Source organism: Nansenia antarctica, assembly GCF_963989245.1.
Source record: "Nansenia antarctica genome assembly, chromosome: 5".
NCBI classification, from domain to species: domain Eukaryota; kingdom Metazoa; phylum Chordata; class Actinopteri; order Argentiniformes; family Microstomatidae; genus Nansenia; species Nansenia antarctica.
In genome coordinates this window covers 20,055,579-20,074,522 of record NC_137690.1, presented here as the reverse complement: position 1 = coordinate 20,074,522, position 18,944 = coordinate 20,055,579, and the positions used below count along the sequence as shown (strand labels likewise).

At 41.6% G+C, this 18,944-nt stretch overlaps 1 protein-coding gene across 7 annotated transcripts in view; it reads left to right on the top strand.

Moving 5' to 3' along the window:
- Nucleotides 1–18,687, top strand: part of pbx3b (pre-B-cell leukemia homeobox 3b) — a gene marked incomplete at both ends in the record, with an annotated part of 64,790 nt that extends 46,103 nt beyond the window's left edge. The window contains 8 exons of one of the 7 annotated variants that reach the window (XM_080532078.1): nt 4,777–5,021; nt 6,251–6,441; nt 7,505–7,640; nt 8,554–8,583; nt 13,357–13,522; nt 14,651–14,763; nt 15,835–15,924; nt 18,595–18,687. In XM_080532078.1, the coding sequence (XP_080388204.1) occupies nt 4,777–5,021; nt 6,251–6,441; nt 7,505–7,640; nt 8,554–8,583; nt 13,357–13,522; nt 14,651–14,763; nt 15,835–15,924; nt 18,595–18,687 (1,064 nt within the window). Of the gene's footprint in view, nt 1–4,776; nt 5,022–6,250; nt 6,442–7,504; nt 7,641–8,553; nt 8,584–13,299; nt 13,523–14,120; nt 14,199–14,650; nt 14,764–15,834; nt 15,934–18,594 lie in introns of those variants that run through there. The other 6 variants (XM_080532075.1, XM_080532074.1, XM_080532073.1 and 3 more) reach the window with 6 other exon arrangements.
- Nucleotides 18,688–18,944: the final 257 nt, after the last annotated feature.

Here is an 18,944-nt window from a genome sequence, read left to right as displayed (position 1 = left end):
ACTTTAAGGACATCAATGAAAGAGAATCTTTATGTTTCATTTGCCAGAACAAAAGATTTCCAATGGTAATTGGATCCACTTCTCTGCTTTCCAGAGCTGAGCCCAACTGATCCAGAGGCTTTGAAAATGAGATGATATTAAGTCAAAGGACATGGAACAAGCCTGTAGTGACACTGCACTCTTTGTGATGGTGCTCCTCTAAGTCCTCTGTTGTCTCTGGTGTGTTGCTTTGGCAGTGTGTTCTAATCACATGGTGGATTAGGAGTCATAAGGATCCTCACCCAGAGAAGGCTGCCTTAGCGGATAGCAGAGCAGTCGGCCAGGCTGAGAGCTATGGCCGCGCAGCCTCTGTCCCCGTGATTGTCTCCTGCTTTAAGAGAGATGACCTTTGCAAATATTGACAGAAAATAAATTCTATTTCGATTAGTTAGCTTTGGGAGACCTTTTTGGATCAATGCAATTAGATGAACAGGGTGTCGATATGTCCTGGGCCCATTCGTTGGAAGCATCGAGTCGTCGAGCAATGGCAGAGGGTCATAGTGAGGTGTATTGAACAGGATATTTTGAAAGCAGTGGAAGTACGGTAACAGTGATACAATGTGCACTTTCGAAAACAGCTAGACACACAACAATAGATAACGTGTAAAGTACTGTATTACGAACTAATTAATTAACGTAACCCGTAACACACTAATACTGTACAAGCTCCAGCTTATTCATGGGGTCTTATTGGGATCACATAACATGTTTTATTCAAACAAAGAAACAATACAAACTAGAAAAAAAGAAAATAAATAATCCCTCACTGACTTGCCTGTGGAATGTGATGCAGTGAGTGTATTGTCTTGTCTCTGACAGTGCAGTGCAGTACGGCGCAGTAGCACAGCCCGTCTGCAGCCCCTGCTCCTCAGCCGCTCACATTAACCCAGCAGGGCTCTGCCTTTATGGCTCTCCTGCTCACACTTCAGTGATGAGAGTAAACAAGCACCGGGCCAAAGGTCAGCTAAGCCAACGGAATAAAAGAGGACACAGGGGGAAAGAGGTGGGAGGAAAGGAGAGCGGCCGGAGGCACTGCTCAGATCACTGTCAGAGCTTCAAGCAGGGGTGATGAACGAGACAACAAGCCCGAAACCGGAAATGATTATAAACAGAGGGGAGTGTGAGAGAAAGACCTGCATTGTCTTTATCTGTCATAATGTGTTATTTCCTCAGATCAGAGATACCAACATTGAACATGTAAATATGAAAAGTAAAACCACACCTTTCTGACGATAAGGATGTATTTATTTTGATGATGTCTACTTTCTCTCAAGCCCAAAGGAGAAACAAGCAACATGGACATGGGCAAGCTCTCCTTTTGAGCTGTTGTAATGCTGCAGTATTGCTCAATGAACACGATTCTGATTAATATGCTGTAGTGAAGGTCTGTGAATGGATTTAAGACTAGATTTCTCTCTCTTTTCAAGATGGACAAGGACTGGATTTAAGACTAGATTTCTCAGGTTTCTGTTGTCAGGAGTCTTAACCAAGGCCTTCCTGTTCGGGTCTAATCCCTTTCTGAATGATTACTGCTAACTCTGGTGCCAAAACTAGTTTTAATACTGGTACCATATCACCCACAAAATGTGGATAAAGATTTGTGGAGGCAGGGCAGGCTTGTAGAGTTAGCTATGACTATAGATGTGGAAGGAACTATACAGGCATGTCAGCCTTACTGCAAATTAAAGATATTATCCGACACAAGCCTGTGAATCGTGTGTGATTATACAGAGCTTACACAGTGCATCCCAAATACAGTATGTAGCTCTTCTCACAAAGGTACAGTATCAGTATAAACATAGATAAATAAGCTTCATGAATGAATTTGATATCAGGTATTTTGAATGTGACATTTTTGTCACCTGATGGGAATAAGTTATTTTCCAGAGTAATATATGTTTCCAAGCTCCACGCTATTTGTAACCTATTATTATCATGTTTGAATTGCTACGAGCTGTAGGAGGGCAGTGTTTCCAAACCTGTTAGTTATGGATGGCCCTCCATAGCTGCTATGGCACAAACACACCCTGGTGGGCTCCTAGAGGGCGGCACAATTTCAGGGCAGTGGAGTAATCATTTTTATCCTGCTGATTTCCCAAATAGAAATGGACACGTATGATAAAAATGTCATGGCCACTCCACACGTCAGCGTCCTAACAGGATTACATGTCACTTCCTAATGTCTCGCTCTGTTTTCCTTTGCTGTGAATGGCCACATTATTGCTCACAGGAACTTTGTGGTAATATATGGTAAGAGACAAGTAGCTCTTTATGGCCTGTGATTATTTGGTTTGAATGAAACCAGTGATTTATGTCCATTTAACTGAAAAGCCCTGTAAATTCCCCCAGCTGCATTTCCCCTGGATAGAGAGTGAGTGGAGTGAAAGTGACAACTGGGTTTGGTGTGGAAATGTGCACTGTGTCTCAGAGTTATATTTAATATACCTGACATGAAAAACGTGCCTACCTACTTACTACCACCTCCAGCACAAAGAAAAAAGTGCAGACTTTGAGCTTGTGTCTGCAGCACAAGGTTTACATAAATATGGCTCAACGCAAACGCTTAACCTTTTGGTAGATAGACCACCACGTACAGTACAAGTAGAGCAAGCAAACGCGAACATGTTAATGTTGGAGCCAGACATATAAGGTCAATCCTGGTAGCAGCATTATGTACATCTTTAAAACTAAATGTTGTCATTGTGGTTAGATGTTCTTGTTTTTCATGGTGGTGAGATACAATACTGAAACTAGCTTTGTTTGTCCAAAATGGGAGCTTTGCGTTAAGCTTTGTAGATACAGCATGATGTGGGATGAGGGTTAGTGGAGCAATAGCTTATTGTCCACATGGGTGATTTGGTTTGGCAGACCTGATGCAGCACTGTCCAGCATCTCTAGCTCAATGTCTCCAACACAAATGGCCACATTCATCCCCTGCTTTCACACCATTACGCCTAAAAGACACAAACCCAGCCAGTCCACAAATAGAGGCAAATGTGTCTTGCCCTCACATCTGAGCAAGACACGCTAAAGTGTATGGGGATTGTGATGAGAGAGGTGAAAGCATATTCTTTGAAAATGACCAAAACCTTTATTGCTTTATTCCGATGGAATAATAAACCGTTTTATTTTCTTTCTTTTTTTAGCTCAGCTACAGCGATTTCTTTTGTGTCTGTGTGTTTACAGTGTTTATACACACTGTGTGTGTCTGTGTGTGTGTGTGTGTGTGTGTGTGTGTGTGTGTGTGTGTGTGTGTGTGTGTGTGTGTGTGTGTGTGGTCGTGTGTGTTTCAGAGTGAGAGAGAGAGAGAGACTTGGTACACTCCAGTGCTTACTCGTTGTGCAGGGTCAGTCGGTCAGTGCCTGGTAAAGGGCCTCTCTGATTGCTAGGCTACTGCCTCATACAATAGAGCCACTAATCTTCTTATTTGGAATTCAGAGGCTCACCATATCTTAATGAAGCTTTAATGAGCTGTTGAAAATCCCTGAATTGCAGGCAGATTATTGAATTGAAACAACCCCGGTAATCATAACATTTGAGTGGGCACTCAATGTTTACTGCAGATTGGTTATATTTTGATCCATTTATTGGACTGAATAATGTGAGCTTATTGTGGTTATAATTCTGACCTGCAGTCTTTTTTCACTGCAAAGCCATTGAAGCAGCCATCATGGCAACATTCTCTCTGTGTGCAGGTGTGCACATATGCTGACTGCCAGCTAATTAGGACCTGCTGAATGATAGGCAAGAGAGAAAAGAAAAGAGATCAGTAGCAAAAGTCCTGACATTTGCACAGTTGCAAATCAGATGCATTTTGAAATGAAGGTTGATTAAATTGTTTCAAAACATATACCTCTTTGTACAATTCAATATTGTCTAACACGTCATTTGGAATGGACCATGGAATTTGCTAAGATTAAGATGAGAGAAATTCCTGTTCTGGGTTAAATCGCAGAAAGGAAAGAGAAAAGTGTGATTTAATACTTTCTCACGCAGTGTGCACAATGCAAGAAATGCAGACACACGCTTGAGGTATATTGCTCTGTTTAGCATCCTTTCGGAGAATAGAAGTGCCACCTCGCCGTTGAACATTTGTCAGTTTATGGATGTTGCTGTCATGTAAGCCTTCCCGTACACACACAGTGTGCAGCGCAGTGTGTAAATAAAGGAAGGCAGGCCAAGGCTTGGGCGACAGGAACATAGCACGTGCTCTATACAGGAGGTACCCAAACCATGCCCACAGGGGACTACCCTCATTGCACGATGGCCAAACGTAATGATGTTAATTGCCCCTGCAATTTTTTGCCCACATGTGAATTCATATATTCAATGTGAGGTCTGAAAGAGAATTTGGGCAGTTCACTGTACAAGAGGATACTTGTAAGGTGGGCACTTAAGCTATACAATTTGAGCTGTTGCATTTGTATTTGTCACCCTCATAAAAATCATTCAGCCACGGAAATCTATTTCGAGAGTGTGTCCAGGTGTGAATCATGAGAAGACCATCAACCTCACACTCTGGTGTAAAAGCAACACTAAACAAATGACAAATAAAATAATAAAAAATGTGGGTGTCATTATTCCAGTTGCCATGGAGGTGCTGGTCTGAAAAACAGCACACCATCAAAAAGCCCTTTGTGTGTCCGTCAGTCAGTCATCTCTGGATGTCCTCATAGCAATCACTGACTCTCTCTCTCTCTCTCTCTCTCTCTCCCTCTCTCTCTCTCTCTGTCACAGGCCTCAGCATCCGTGGTGCTCAGGAGGAGGATCCCCCGGACCCCCAGCTCATGCGTCTGGACAACATGCTGTTGGCCGAGGGCGTGTCAGGACCTGAGAAAGGGGGAGGAGCATCCGCTGCTGCAGCCGCTGCAGCCGCAGCCTCTGGCGCGGCCTCAGACAACTCCATTGAACACTCCGACTACAGAGCCAAACTCACCCAGATCAGACAGATCTACCACACAGAGCTGGAGAAATATGAACAGGTGGGACACCCCCTCTCCTTTCTCTCCTAGTCTTGAAGAGACTTCCATATAGTATACTGTATATTGATTGTACTCAATTACATTAAATCATGTATTTTATAATGCATATTTCATCTTCACTTAGCTTCCCATGGTTTAGAAATGCTGGCAGTGATATTAACTACCATGACATTGTGAGTTCCCCAAAACAGGGGGAGACATATTCACCTTGTTATGTTGGAAGCGAGTCTATTTTGTGGTTCATTAAGAGAGTCGAGGGAGTAGTGTAGTCATCTCTGTAAAATTAGAGTATGATCAACTCCTTCAAATGGCACATTGAGATTCAGCAATAAAACAGAAGCATTATTGGAGAAAATGAAAGGTGTAACAGTGATGCCTCAGCAAGCCAGTGAGGTGAATTAGACTAATTTACTCCCAGCACTCTGAGAGGGAAGGAGGGAAGGCGGGGGCACACAACACTCTGCCTGGAGTGAATGCATCTTTCTTAAGGGTGTTCCCAGGTTTTAATTATCTAAATGTAAATACTTAACGAATTTTACTCAGAGTAATGAGCTAAAGTGTGCACTACGTAAATGAGTTATTCTAATTAATCATGTATGAACTACTGGTTTAACGAAAAGCTGTTTAAATTCTCTCTCTGTGTTGGGCCGAAGCCAAATTGCAAATCGGCATTTGCATTCATAGATGACTTCACCTATTAAGTCATTGAAGTGCTCAGGAGTCGTATAAACACTGGGCTCTGTGTTTCAATGGCATGATCAGTGTAGAAGCTTTTAACTAAGAGAGAAAGCAAATACTAAACACATTGCAATGCAAAACTGTTACTGCATCATGCACATACAGTACCTGTCAAAAGTTTGGACACACTTTCCCAATGGGGAAGTGTGTCCAAACCTTTGACTGGTACTGTAGATGCTAGTCAAAACATTAACTTTAAAATATTATTATGGGTTTCTTAAACAAGTTAAGGTAGAGAGGTTCATAATATCATAATATCTATGTCAGATGGTAAAGCCATATAGTGTTGAATGGGTTGCCTGCTGAGGCCACTGATTTCTCCCTGAGTGGCCATGCTAACAGAGCTGGGTTTTGCTAACAAGGCTAGGTTGTGCTAACAGGGCTGAGTTGTGTTAGCAGGGCTGGGTGCCAACAGGGCTTGGTGCAGGTTGTCCTAACAAGGCTAGGTTGTGCTAACAGGGATTGGTTGTACCCTGTGTGTCTCTCTGCAGGCGTGTAACGAGTTCACTACCCACGTGATGAACCTGCTGAGGGAGCAGTCACGCACGCGGCCCATCTCGCCCAAAGAGATCGAGCGCATGGTGGGCATCATCCACCGCAAGTTCAGCTCCATCCAGATGCAGCTCAAACAAAGCACCTGTGAGGCCGTCATGATCCTGCGTTCCAGGTTCCTCGACGCCAGGTCAGTGTGTATTACATGACGCACGTATGTGTGTTTGTGTCTGAGGCTTTTTGGGCCTTTTTTTTCTTGTGACTCACCATTTACTAAAATCCAACGGGTTATCATCTTGACCAAGTGAAACCCAGTTGGGATCAGTTGTGACCCACCAGCAGGAAAGACTAAAAGCACATTTTAACACTCATAGACAGAGATGCATGATCGTCAAAACAACAATACATAAATCTACTTGTCTCCATCTTGGTATACTGCATACTGCCAAAATTCATAGACGTTCTTGCCATAAAGTGCATGTGCTATGTATTAGCCGCCTATTTAAGACAATCATGCAGGCACCGGAAAGCAGTTAAGATTAAATGAAATGGGAACAAAGTCATATGTAATTGTTGGAGAGGAGGTCATCAGCAGGTGTTCTGGATTACTGTAATCACAAACAGTTTGGTGGAGTGGAGCTCTGTGGAGAGTGGGAGGAAGTTTGGATCTGAGCAAACCAAGCAGAAGCACATTTACTGCCCAATGCTCATGTGAAGTGTGGTAAACAAGGCAAAATAAGTGAATGCTCAATAACATGATAAGTAGTGCCCGGGGGAAGAAGGGGACCCGGATCTAGTTAGAGTTGGTTTGTTCCCACTGGAGTTCCCTGGGGCAGTGGGACTTCAGGAACAATGCTCAGTTGTGCATGTCGTGATTTCTATAATGTACCAAGATGCACTCCGACTGGGCAGAGCACTCCATCACCAAGCCTGCCCATCCGCTGCGCTAAACACTACACATTACACGCTTGGACCAAAGATTGGAGACCAACAGACCAAATTAGGCAATATATGTGTTTGCATGTGTGTGTTTGTGGGCTGGGGGATGGACTTGTGGTGTATGTTGATGAGGATGGTGCTGAGAGCAGGACACAATATTCCGCTCCTGAGGGCACTCAGACCCCCATTCCTCATTATTTTCACCATTTATGTGTGAGATTGATTGTGCAATTTGTCCGATCCAAATGGATGACTTAATGCTGGTCTCGCTAATGAGCTTGCTTGGCCTTTCTCTCATTTTGTTCCCTACTCAGGCGGAAAAGGAGAAACTTCAGCAAGCAGGCGACAGAAATCTTGAACGAGTATTTCTACTCGCACCTCAGCAACCCGTACCCCAGTGAAGAAGCCAAAGAGGAGTTGGCCAAGAAGTGCAGCATCACAGTATCCCAGGTGGGTGCAGCTCCCCTGTCTCAGACACAGTGGCTGGTGGGGAATCAGGGGAGGCTGGGAGGACACCTGGGAGGACACCTAGGCCACACGCAGCACAATGTCCTTATCTAACCTTGACATTGTGCCTAATGATAGCTCAGCTAGGGTGGGTCCAGTCTATCAGAGCAGTGGCCACAGCTGTGGGGGTGGGGGGAGGGAGGTCGGGGTCCTATCAGAGGCCTATGTTAGCCCTCCATACAGTAGCTGTCCACTCTGGGTTCTCTGCCATTTTCTTTCTCATTCCCATCCGCCATGCGTGTTCTCTCTGTCTGCTCTATCAGTCCATTAGGTCAATTGATCTATGAGGATTAATAAGGGATGGGCTATATCCAGCACTCTGAAACAGGCAGCTCTCTGATCTTGGTGACTGGATGATATCAGGCTAATTGATACTAATAGATGTGAAGGTGAAAGTGTGTGGTGACAGTGCTCAGGCTTAGCCTTTGCTTGTAACCATGGAGCACATGGACTCTACAGAGCACAGAAGATTCACCTGCTAAATGTTTGGTTTTATGCAAAAGCACAACACTCAATTTTTGTGTCTTTCCCACTTAACCTTTAGCCTCATATGGGTTAACCTGAAGGCAATAGTATCTCTCACACCAAACCCCCACATCCAAACCAACCTTGTTATTATCCTGCACTCTATCCTACTGTTACTACTATTCAGATTTTTTTTGCATTCTAATTCAGATGTTAACCCATGGTTGTTCCTATTGGACAACATTTCAGAGTAAGATTTAGAGTTAATTATACAATAAGCATTGATCTGCAATGTTCTCTTTTTTTCTGTGGGGAGGGGGAGTGGAGGGGTATATTGAGTGTAGTCATGAAGAGTCAGATACTGTAAAAGTCCATTCTTTTTTGCCTTCAGGGGGTGGGAAGCACCATCACAGTATCACAGGTATGTCATGACTTCTCCTGATCCACTGTTGTTGTTTTCATTCTTTTGTACCTTTTCTTCCTTTATGTCTATGTGCACCTTCACAGTCGACCACTGCACACAGACCCCCCCTCCCTCACACCAATGGACTGATAGCCCCCACATTGAAAATCAATCTGATGCTAATTCAATCTAGGCTGAGCAAGCTTATAGCTTCACTTTAAGTCTGGCACCAAACAAGGAAGCACGGTGAGACTGTAGTAGGATGTGTGTTATTTGTCTGATGAACCCCTACAACCTCTTGTGAGGGCATAGCATACGCCAACACTACGGATTGAACACCATTTTCATTGTACTCACAGCTCACTTTTGAGGTGTTTATTTCATTAATTCCAACCCTTTATGATTATGTTGAATACCATTTCTAGACAGCACCGATGCCACCATATTACAGTATGCATTTTATTTTAATGTGTCATGTCATATAATTTTGCTTTTTGTCATTTTTTATTACATGATACAATTTGTTCACCACCATTTTCATTTTTGTTTGTTGTTGACCATCTTCTAATCTTATTTTTGAGTATGCAGTCTTTGTTTTAAATGTTCTGCTTCCCACCACCACCACTGTGTTTAATGTTAGTTTAAGGCATGGGCAGTAACCTTCACAAGTGGAACTATTCTCTGCTCTGAGTGCTCCACTAAACAGGGCACTGTATGAGTTCCCAGGAGAACAAATCAGCCTATGCAGAAATAAGAGGCCTTTTAAAAATTCACTTGAACTCATCTCAAGCCCCATTAGCAGGGTTCCCCCTGACAAGCTAAGGCCACTACAGACACTCGTATTGACTACCTTTTAGTGCTTTGCTTCATTCTATGTGAATAACAAAATCCAAAAGTGAACTCTAAGCCACATACTCTCCCAGTGTGCTGTCTTTAAAATCTCCCAGCATAGGAGAGAGCCTGATGTTGTTAGAACTCTGTGACAACTGTGACACTGGATAAATATGTTGAAATGGGATATTTCCAAGACCCCTTTAACATACTTTTAAAGTTCACCGAGGTAGGCATTGTGTATAGTAATATTATCTCTGTGCACTTCATTATAGAATCAACATTAATCTTTAGTGACTGTCGTGCAAGTATGTGAATCAATAAACATTAACTACCATCATGGTTGTAGGTTATCACAGATGTCACTGCTTTAATTGATGGATTGAATAAATATGATTAGCGGGATGTCACATAATACAATGTCAGTGTCCTTCTCTGACATGAGGAAATAGAGAATTAATTTCATTAGATGAACTTGTAAACAAAGATATAATTTGAATGATTGATGTATCTAACCTCAAAATTCTTAAACATACCCCGGCTTATAAGCATGAATTGGACTGTTTATGACTTGTTTACTAGTGAAGTAAACAGCATATCCTTGGATTATACCATCCAAGGCCAACAGCCTTGGTTGATGTAAAAAAAGAGCTAATGGTGTTGTTCAAGAGTTTACCTCACTCCATGAAGCAACGGCCCTCTAAATACAGGATGCAGTCTTATTATTTCACTCTGTCAATTTGCATGTGGGACACTGGGCTCCTAAATGAAGGCGTGGGATTGGACAGCAGTGGTTTGTGTCAGGGTTTATGGATGTGTCAGGGGCCATAATTGATATAATCTCCAGACAGGGCTGCTGTGAGGGGCACTCTGCTCACAGGGCACAAACAAGCAGGGCTCCAGACGGAGAAAAGACAGAGATGGCAGAAACGGGGCCGAACCAGCACCACTATCTGTGGTTACCCATTTTCCAGCTCACACTCTTCAAATGAGCGACACTTATCAATATTTCAGCTCATTATATATTTAGGGAAAGGATGCCTTGGGTTAATCTGTTAAGTATTAATGTTCTCTGCTTCATTATTGATACTATTAGCCGCATGGCCACTGAAACCACCTTTGTCTGTATAATTAAGATCAAGTTTGAGGTTTCATGAAAGGGTCCTCTAAGAAGACATTATAAAATCCAGTTGTATTGAGACCTTGGAAAGATCATCCATTCCCTTTCAATGACAAGAGCAGTGTATTGACCCGGAATGGGGTGGAAATGTTAGTGAATTATTAACTACAGTTACATGCCCTCTCTAGTGGGTCACTGAGAACAAACCCGGTGTCGTGTTCTTGCAAGGAGTCTGCATCGCCATTATACAATCGCTGCCTTTGATGCTGTTGCCGAGGTCAGGTAATTCAGTCTTTCAACCTGGCTCTCACAATACAGATAAGTCAGTTCAATGCACAGCCTGACACGAGATAAAAGGGAATCAGTTATGTGGATAGGGTTGTGGTCACAAACTTACGGTGCCTGCATTTAAACAATGTTTTAGCTGCACCTCTGAATCACTAAAACCAGAGTTCAGTAGGCAAGAGAATGTGTGTGTAGAACAAGGAAGTGGCCCCTTCCCAGGGTAAAGTTGATGATGCTGACACTGTCGAGGCTGTCCAGGCTCGCAACACCATACAGTGGTAGGATACAGTCATAACAGCTGCTGCTGAATAATACAGCCAACTGACCAGATACACTGATCAGATACAGTAGGCCGTTTGAATTCCATACATTATTGTATATTTCCCCATTGTGAACACTTACACTTACTCATCTTAAAACAACACAAGCAAAAAAGTTATACGGTGATTCTTGAATTATTAGTTATTATGAGTTATCTTACTAATACTACTACCGCCACCACTTCACATATACTGTGTGCTAATTCTACCTCAGTATACTTACCGTAATGTGTATATTGTGCGCTATAATAAAACACCATATTCATTATGTTGTGGCCCTTGCGTCAACACTGCACTGCTGATAAGTGACTTTTTTATGAGGCTTTGTGAGGTCTATTGATGCTATTGAAGCAGACAGCATCAGCCTCAGTCTTCCATTAGATTTCATAAAGAATGGATTAAAGGCACCCCAGCCGTTTTCCACCAGCACAGAAAGGCAGCTCGGCAATGCCGTCACCAGTCTATGAAACAAGTTAGAGCTTTTAGCAAGCTGCCTGGAGGCTTCATTTTTACATATGCTTTGTTTACACTAATGCTAGTCTTGTATCAGAGTCATCATACGTGGTATGTGCATTTCAAGAGATAACAGAAATAATTATAATAAATAATAAAAAAAATCTAATAATGAGTATGAGCCTTATAAAGTGAGATTTTGTGAAGTCTTTGTGGAATCCTCTGTTGTACTCCGATACTAACCCATGGGAAGGTTTCTATTTGTGGCAGTTCTTGGTGATCTGGCTCAAAGAGTGAGACTGCCTGCATCCTCTCTGCCCTTAAAATCCTCCATAAGCAGGTTAAGTAAAAAGGATGATGGCTAGGGCTTTCATTGCTTCCAATTAAACCTTGCTTGTTAGTTTAACCTCTAGGTAAACCCATCAAACAATTGATGTCAAGGAAACCCTGCCAACAGTGGCTTCGCCTGAATGGTCATTAATTTTAATTGCCTAGATATTAAAGATTTAGAAGCACAGAGACATGCAGGGTAGAAATGATCTGATGTCATGCAAATCCAGTCGGTTTGCGCTGCAGCATTGGCGGGCTACTGGAGATATTAAAATTTAAGCGCAGGGGTGGAAATTAAATAAACCTTCATTAGGGGCAGATGCTCTTTGGCTGGTCCAGCAGCAGGCTGCAGGAGCTGAGAGGGGAGCCATAGCATGGCGACAGGCCACTCTAATTTATAGGGCCATTAAAAAACACCCGTAATCTCTTTATTATTCCACTATTATTGCAGAGCCAGCATTCACACACTTGTTTTACCCATGCATAGAACATTCCATTCTTTCTTTCCACCACAAGGATGGGTATTATTATCTCTATCATCATTATAACACTAAAGGGTAATAGCAGTAGAAGTAGCAGTGGTATTCAGTTGTTGTTTTTGTGCAATCGTTAGGATTCTTTTCTCAAAAAAGGGGGTCGAGCTAGTTTATGAGAAAAAGGATACATTCTTGTTTGAACGATGTGCAGTTTCGGTGTTAATACTGTATGTATTTTAATTTAGAAATATTTTTAAATTGTAGTTATCACTAATGTTTTTAATGTTGTTGTTATTGCATTTTATAGTATTTGTATGGTAATGGCGATAATAATAAAGATTTCAGGTTCAAGGGTACAGTATTGGCACAGCAACCATTAAATGCAACCAATACTGTACCCTTTAACCTGAAACCTTTATTATTATCACAATCATTATTATTTTTGCTTGAGATTGTATTTCATATGAAAAAGGTTCCTCAAAAAGTGTTTTAAGCCTCATAGCTACTCTTTAACCTTACCATAACATCACTGTGTAGAGTTTGGATGCTCTCCATTGGAATCATAACTACTTTGTGTTTCACAACTGTGGTTCTGTTACAGACACAAAATAGTTACGATACCATGCAGTGGCAAGATGAAATAAAAACAGTTTCTTGAACAATAGGCATGGCAATGTAATGATATGAGGAAAACTTTACAGTCTATGTTGTGGGAGACAAGCGGCCCCCAGTGTATTGGTTTTGTCAAGAGACAAACAGAGAGCATGTCATGCTCCCATCTATGATAACGCACAAGTGATTCCTGATTATAGCTTAATTAGCCTGCGTACCCAGTGGACATTACTGCAGGGGCTGGGAATTGGGTACTTGATGGACCCAAACGTGACATCTTGAAACAATCACACTGCTCAGTGCACAGTGCCTTGGCTGCTTGACGTCTGACACCTCCGCTCTCCCTCTGCTCTCTCTCCCCCAGGTATCCAACTGGTTCGGCAACAAGAGAATCCGGTACAAGAAGAACATAGGCAAGTTCCAGGAAGAGGCCAACCTGTATGCTGCCAAGACTGCAGTAACAGCAGCACATGCAGTGGCCGCCGCAGTGCAGAACAGCCAGACCAATTCCCCTACCACACCTAACTCCGGTAGGCACCCCTAAACAGGCCCTAACTCTGCCCTCCACCCCAGCCTTCAGCCCCTCGCCTTACCCCCACTCACGCACCATTCACGCAGACAGGAGTGACAGGCACTGCTCCCAGTCTGGGGATCACAGAGTCTCATGTCTTTGAGACACTCTATGCCACATAAGACAAGCAAACTCATGCATAAAGAGTGCGTTCTTGGTTTGTGAACCGAGAACAGATGTATTTTTGGCAAAAAGACAACAATTCAAAATGATGTCAGTGGAGTTTGTTTTCTCTTGACTTTCCCTCAGCCCCCCCCCCCTCTAATTTGTCATACTATCATTCTACTGTATGGGGGTGCATTTCATAAAAGAGGGATTTAAAATAATTGCTGGGAGTAGTTAAATTAGGCACTGAACACACCAATGTGAAAACAACAATTATCCACCAAATTGATATTGAATAGGTCTTACAAATGAAAATACACACCCAAGACATCAAAGAAAAATGTGTGGTAGTATAGGAAATGAACTGTGATATTTGACTGAGTTTGGGCTTGGCTGACCTACAAGGGGGTTTGGTAAGCTATTTGAAGTGGTCCCCTTTTTCTTGCACCCAGGATTCCAGATGAAAGATGAAGAATTTCAGCTGGACTCTGCAGAGAGCAAAAACACTCTTTTAACCAACATGTTTACTGGTACTGGTCTTTTCATAAGCTTCTTATTGTCCTTGTCATTGCCATATGATAGTCCCCACTAACAGTAGATACAGTAGGTAGTAGGTGATGTGGAACTATTGGGAGCTTAGGCGACCAACCACACACAGTATTGGTTAACTGTGTCATGTAATTTCATTCCGTTTGTTTTGCCTACTTTTTTGTGGACAATCTGTATGCCCTTCCCCAGAGTTAGATGACCATAATCCTCTCCTCCATTTTGCATTTCTTTGCTTCCCTTCTCTCTTTCCCTTTTGTAGTTGCTTGCTTTCTGGAAATCTTTACTGAGTGTAGTGGGAGATATGTGTGTGTTTGCGTCTCTGTGTGTATGTCAGCCTGTGTGTATGACGTGTGTGTGTGTGTGTGTGTGTGTGTGTGTGCCTCTTTCTTTGTAGCCCTATCATTATTCAGCTACTTACATCTTCCCTTTCCAGGTTCTTCAGGTTCTTTTAACCTCCCAAACTCTGGGGACATGTTCTTGAGCATGCAGAGTCTGAATGGGGATTCTTACCAAGGGGCACAAGTCGGAGCCAATGTGCAGTCACAGGTAGGATCCACAATCAGGGACCGGTCCTGTGTGCCAGTGCAGAGAACCGTCCAACAGTTGCCTGTGTACTGAGCCATCCACAGTGCAGTCTGAAGTGCAGTAAATAAGACATGCTGCCCATTTTGGGCTTGCTCAAATTCCCACAGTGAGGTTTCCACTGCAAAAGTGAGCCGTACAGTACGTTTGGCTTTCTCATTGAGTTGAACACAACATTTGTGTTTACTGACTATAATTCGCTTTGGATGGAATATTCTGGCCTACAAAAAATTATCCCACCCCATTGCTATAAGCAATTATTTCAAAAGTTTTCTCCAGATGATCAATTGATTTATTTGATATCTGTGACAGACTCAATTGAAGTAACATTTTGTGAATGCATTTGGCTTTGACTTGAGCTCTTGGGTTGGTGTTGGGTATATGGTACTGTATTTCCCCTAAATTCTTCTCTTGTATCCTTTCCTGTATTCGTCTCATTTTGCTTGTGTTGCATTCTTGTTGTCATCCATTACATTATTTCTTCAGGTTCAGGCATAGAGGAACATAACCATAAATATGTCAAAAGTAATCCATTGACAAAGTAGAAAAAACAAGATTATTAACCATATGTCTGTATCATACTGTATTGTATGCCCGTTCTGAAATATTATTGTCCTGTTTATTTGTGCACATTGTTTTGTTTACAAAACAGCGATGTAATATGTCTGTCAATGTTAAAATGTACAGATTTTCCACAATCACTTTCCACATAGCCATGAGTAGTGTAGACGGTTGTGTCCGAGAAAACGAAATATCACTAACACTTTGTTGTTGTGGACATAAGCATGCCATGAACTGATGAACCTACTGTGCTAATACATAACAGCCACTACATAGCGTCTACAGTTTTATATAGGAATGGATATAGTACAGCATACACCATAGTATGGTTAGTATTGTCTGTGTCTCGCTCTTTTCCCACATGGGATACTGTAGGTCCTGTATGTTTTGAAAAGTGGCATTGAGCATGTGTGTATGTAAGCCCCCTGTGACCCAATACATTGACAAACTTGCCCACCCTCTCTCTCCCCTCAGGTGGATACCCTGCGCCATGTTATCAGTCAGACGGCAGGATACAATGATACTCTGGGGGGAAACACTATGTACAGTCCACATGGCTTGAATGTAAGTGCCTGTGTACCTGCTCTTCATGTAGCACTCTGGAAACAGAGGTTGGAAGATGAGAAACACCCTTCACAGTGTAGTTGTAAGCTCTGTACAGTAGAACTCACCTTGCTGCCCACTGTGTAATGACTTATGTATTAGTTCTATGTTAAGAAGAGAATATGATGCTTGTAGGTTTAGAATAGATCTGTCTATATACTATAACTATACATATTATGTCCACTGTATATTAGGGCAAAGTGTATAACATTACTCAGGTTTCATGGAAGTTTATCATGTCAGAAACTACAATAGCTAGATACTACTGTAGTAGCTGGCTAATCTATGTTTGTTGGAAGTGAGAAACCCATTTAACAAAGCCATAGCAAATTATTGAGCTTCTTAAAGGATGGAATAAACATACTGTAGGACATAAAGATTGGAGATAGTAGAAATGCTGGTACAAAAAAAAACATAACTGAATAAAGCATTCACCAAGATCACAGGGCAGGAGAATAAAAATAAATGCTATTTTAAAAAATATCCCTCAGTTTTGGCTTTTATAAACATCTTGTAATATTTAGTTTGACTTAAACTGAAATGAAATGAAAAGGTTTTTAGTTGTGCTTCTACAGTAAGTTTCATTAAGCTGTTTTGAAATGCTTCAGAGAATTCACCACAGCCTTATCATCATGATACAATATGAAAGTGTGATTGCCTGCAGCCTTTTCCAGGCATGAATGCTATCTTCCTTGATGAGGGTTGATATGGTGCTTTTTTGTAATACAGTGCATAATCTGAAGCCATCAGAGTAAAGATTAATTTATTTGATGAGAGAGAGAGCAAGAAGGGAAAGAGAAATAGACAGAGGAAGAGAGAGAAATGGTTACTGACATCTTTCCCTCAGCAATATCACAGACCGAAATATTAGCATTTGTTGTCTTTATGATTGTAACAGTAGTGATGTCAAGACTCTGTATTGATGCCTTTTTTCTCGTCTTTGTCTTTCTTCCATGGCTATTGTTATTCAGAGGAATTCTCATGAGCCATCATGTCAATTCTAATAGAAACATATAAAGGTGCTACATGTTAAGCATTTAAAAGCAGGGAACTGGGGAATTTCAACAAAACACACATTTTTTATTCATATGGTTGGGCTTTTAGTTGCCAGTTAAAATGTAGCAATTGCTTCAGCCTATTTTAATTGTAATAAGAATAGCACGTCTATAGAGGCAGAATTTTTTATTCAGTCCACTGAAGTTACTGTCATCATGGATATTAAAGGGATAGTTCACCCAATTACAAAAATCACATATTCGGTTCCTAACCTTGAAAGGGTCTAATATCTTAAGTCACTATCCGCTAGCTGTTAGCATTTTTTTTAATAACAACAACCAATGAAAGTCAATGGACCCTAAATTAGCATGTTTGAAATGTCCTACTTATACTGTAGACATATATTCAATACAATATATCAATATATTATATCAATATAAATGATTCATTTTAAGCAGACTACTGTACTGTATGCTATTGTGCTGTGTTTACAATGTCACAGATACTGAAAAAGCTGAGATGCCATTGTCAGTTTTCACAGAGCTTGGTGTCATTTTGGTTTTGTTGGATGTCCAATAGCCTGAAGCTCTTTAGGAGAAGTGTCAACCTCTAGCAGGCTCAACTGAAGTGGTTCACACTCTCTCACAAGGTTTCTCACTTTCTTGCACTGTTTAGGGCAGAGCTCACTTCATAACCATGAGCATACACTCCAAACTAAAACATTGCTAGCAAGTCAACACAATGTGTAAAAAATATTGAAACCCTGAAACCATATTTTAGATAATTCATGTTAAGAAATTGATAGACTATCACAATAGTCTCATTCCATTGCAGTACTGACATTATGACAGTGGAACCCAGATAAAGCTACTGTATTTACAGACATAAGGGAATCTAAATAATTAAAATACTAATTCCACCAATGACCCACGAGTGCGTCAGCTCCCATTTTACAGTAATGCAGAGGGATTGTTTTGATAATGGAGAGAATTTTAGATAAATTAGCATACGCTAACCTTTTGTTTTGTTGATGATGACGGGGGGATCCAGCAAAGGCTAGTCCCTGCCGCAAGCAAAGCCAAGTCAGGCTGGCTCAGACTGGCTCTCTTAGAAAGGCCCTGCCCCGTCACTTCCACTCAGTGTTCCCCACCTCACCCAGCCCCAGCCTTTCCTCTTCTTGACTGACATAAGAATATGTAGCGACAAGCTGTCTGCCACCGCTGAAATCTGATTAGACATTGATTTCAAGGATCGCTCCCATTGGCTGAGACAGAAGGCAAATTTGTTTCTAGATGTCTCATTGCTGATGCTACAGTAGTGTCATGCAACGAATGCCCATTGGCTTGCCAGATCATGTATTTATTTAATGTATTGATTACTTAGCTAATGAGCACATTTATAGTGCTCACATATACACAATACATATCTTAACTTAAGCTATGGTCATCTTATTCATGCAAATTGTTTATTTTTATGCTAACAAAATATATTGTTAGGCACATAACTTGTCTTGATTACTAATAGAAGCACCTTAATTACAAACACATACAATTGTTTAGATACACATTTTTGATTTCTAGAGTAGCATCAAATTAACAATTATTTAATTGTAATTTGTTTATGCTTCCTTCCTAGGCTAATGGGGGATGGCAAGATGCAACGACTCCATCTTCTGTAATATCCCCGACAGAAGGACCTGGAAGTGTGCACTCTGATACCTCGAATTGATCTGTTAACAATGCATCTGATCCCCAAGCTGTAGAGCCTGAACTTTCACTGACTGACCAACCAGAGAGGATAAACAAAACTTTTTCAGAACTAATATTCTGCTGCATCTACCAGTCCTCAAACCCCCCTTATGATGACGTTCTACAATGTGGACACCTGCTGTTTCTTGGTAGTTCAGTGAAGTCTTCTCTCAACCTTCATCAGTCTCACAACTATGATTCACCATTGCTCTAGTTTATGTTTGTTGTATGAAGGGG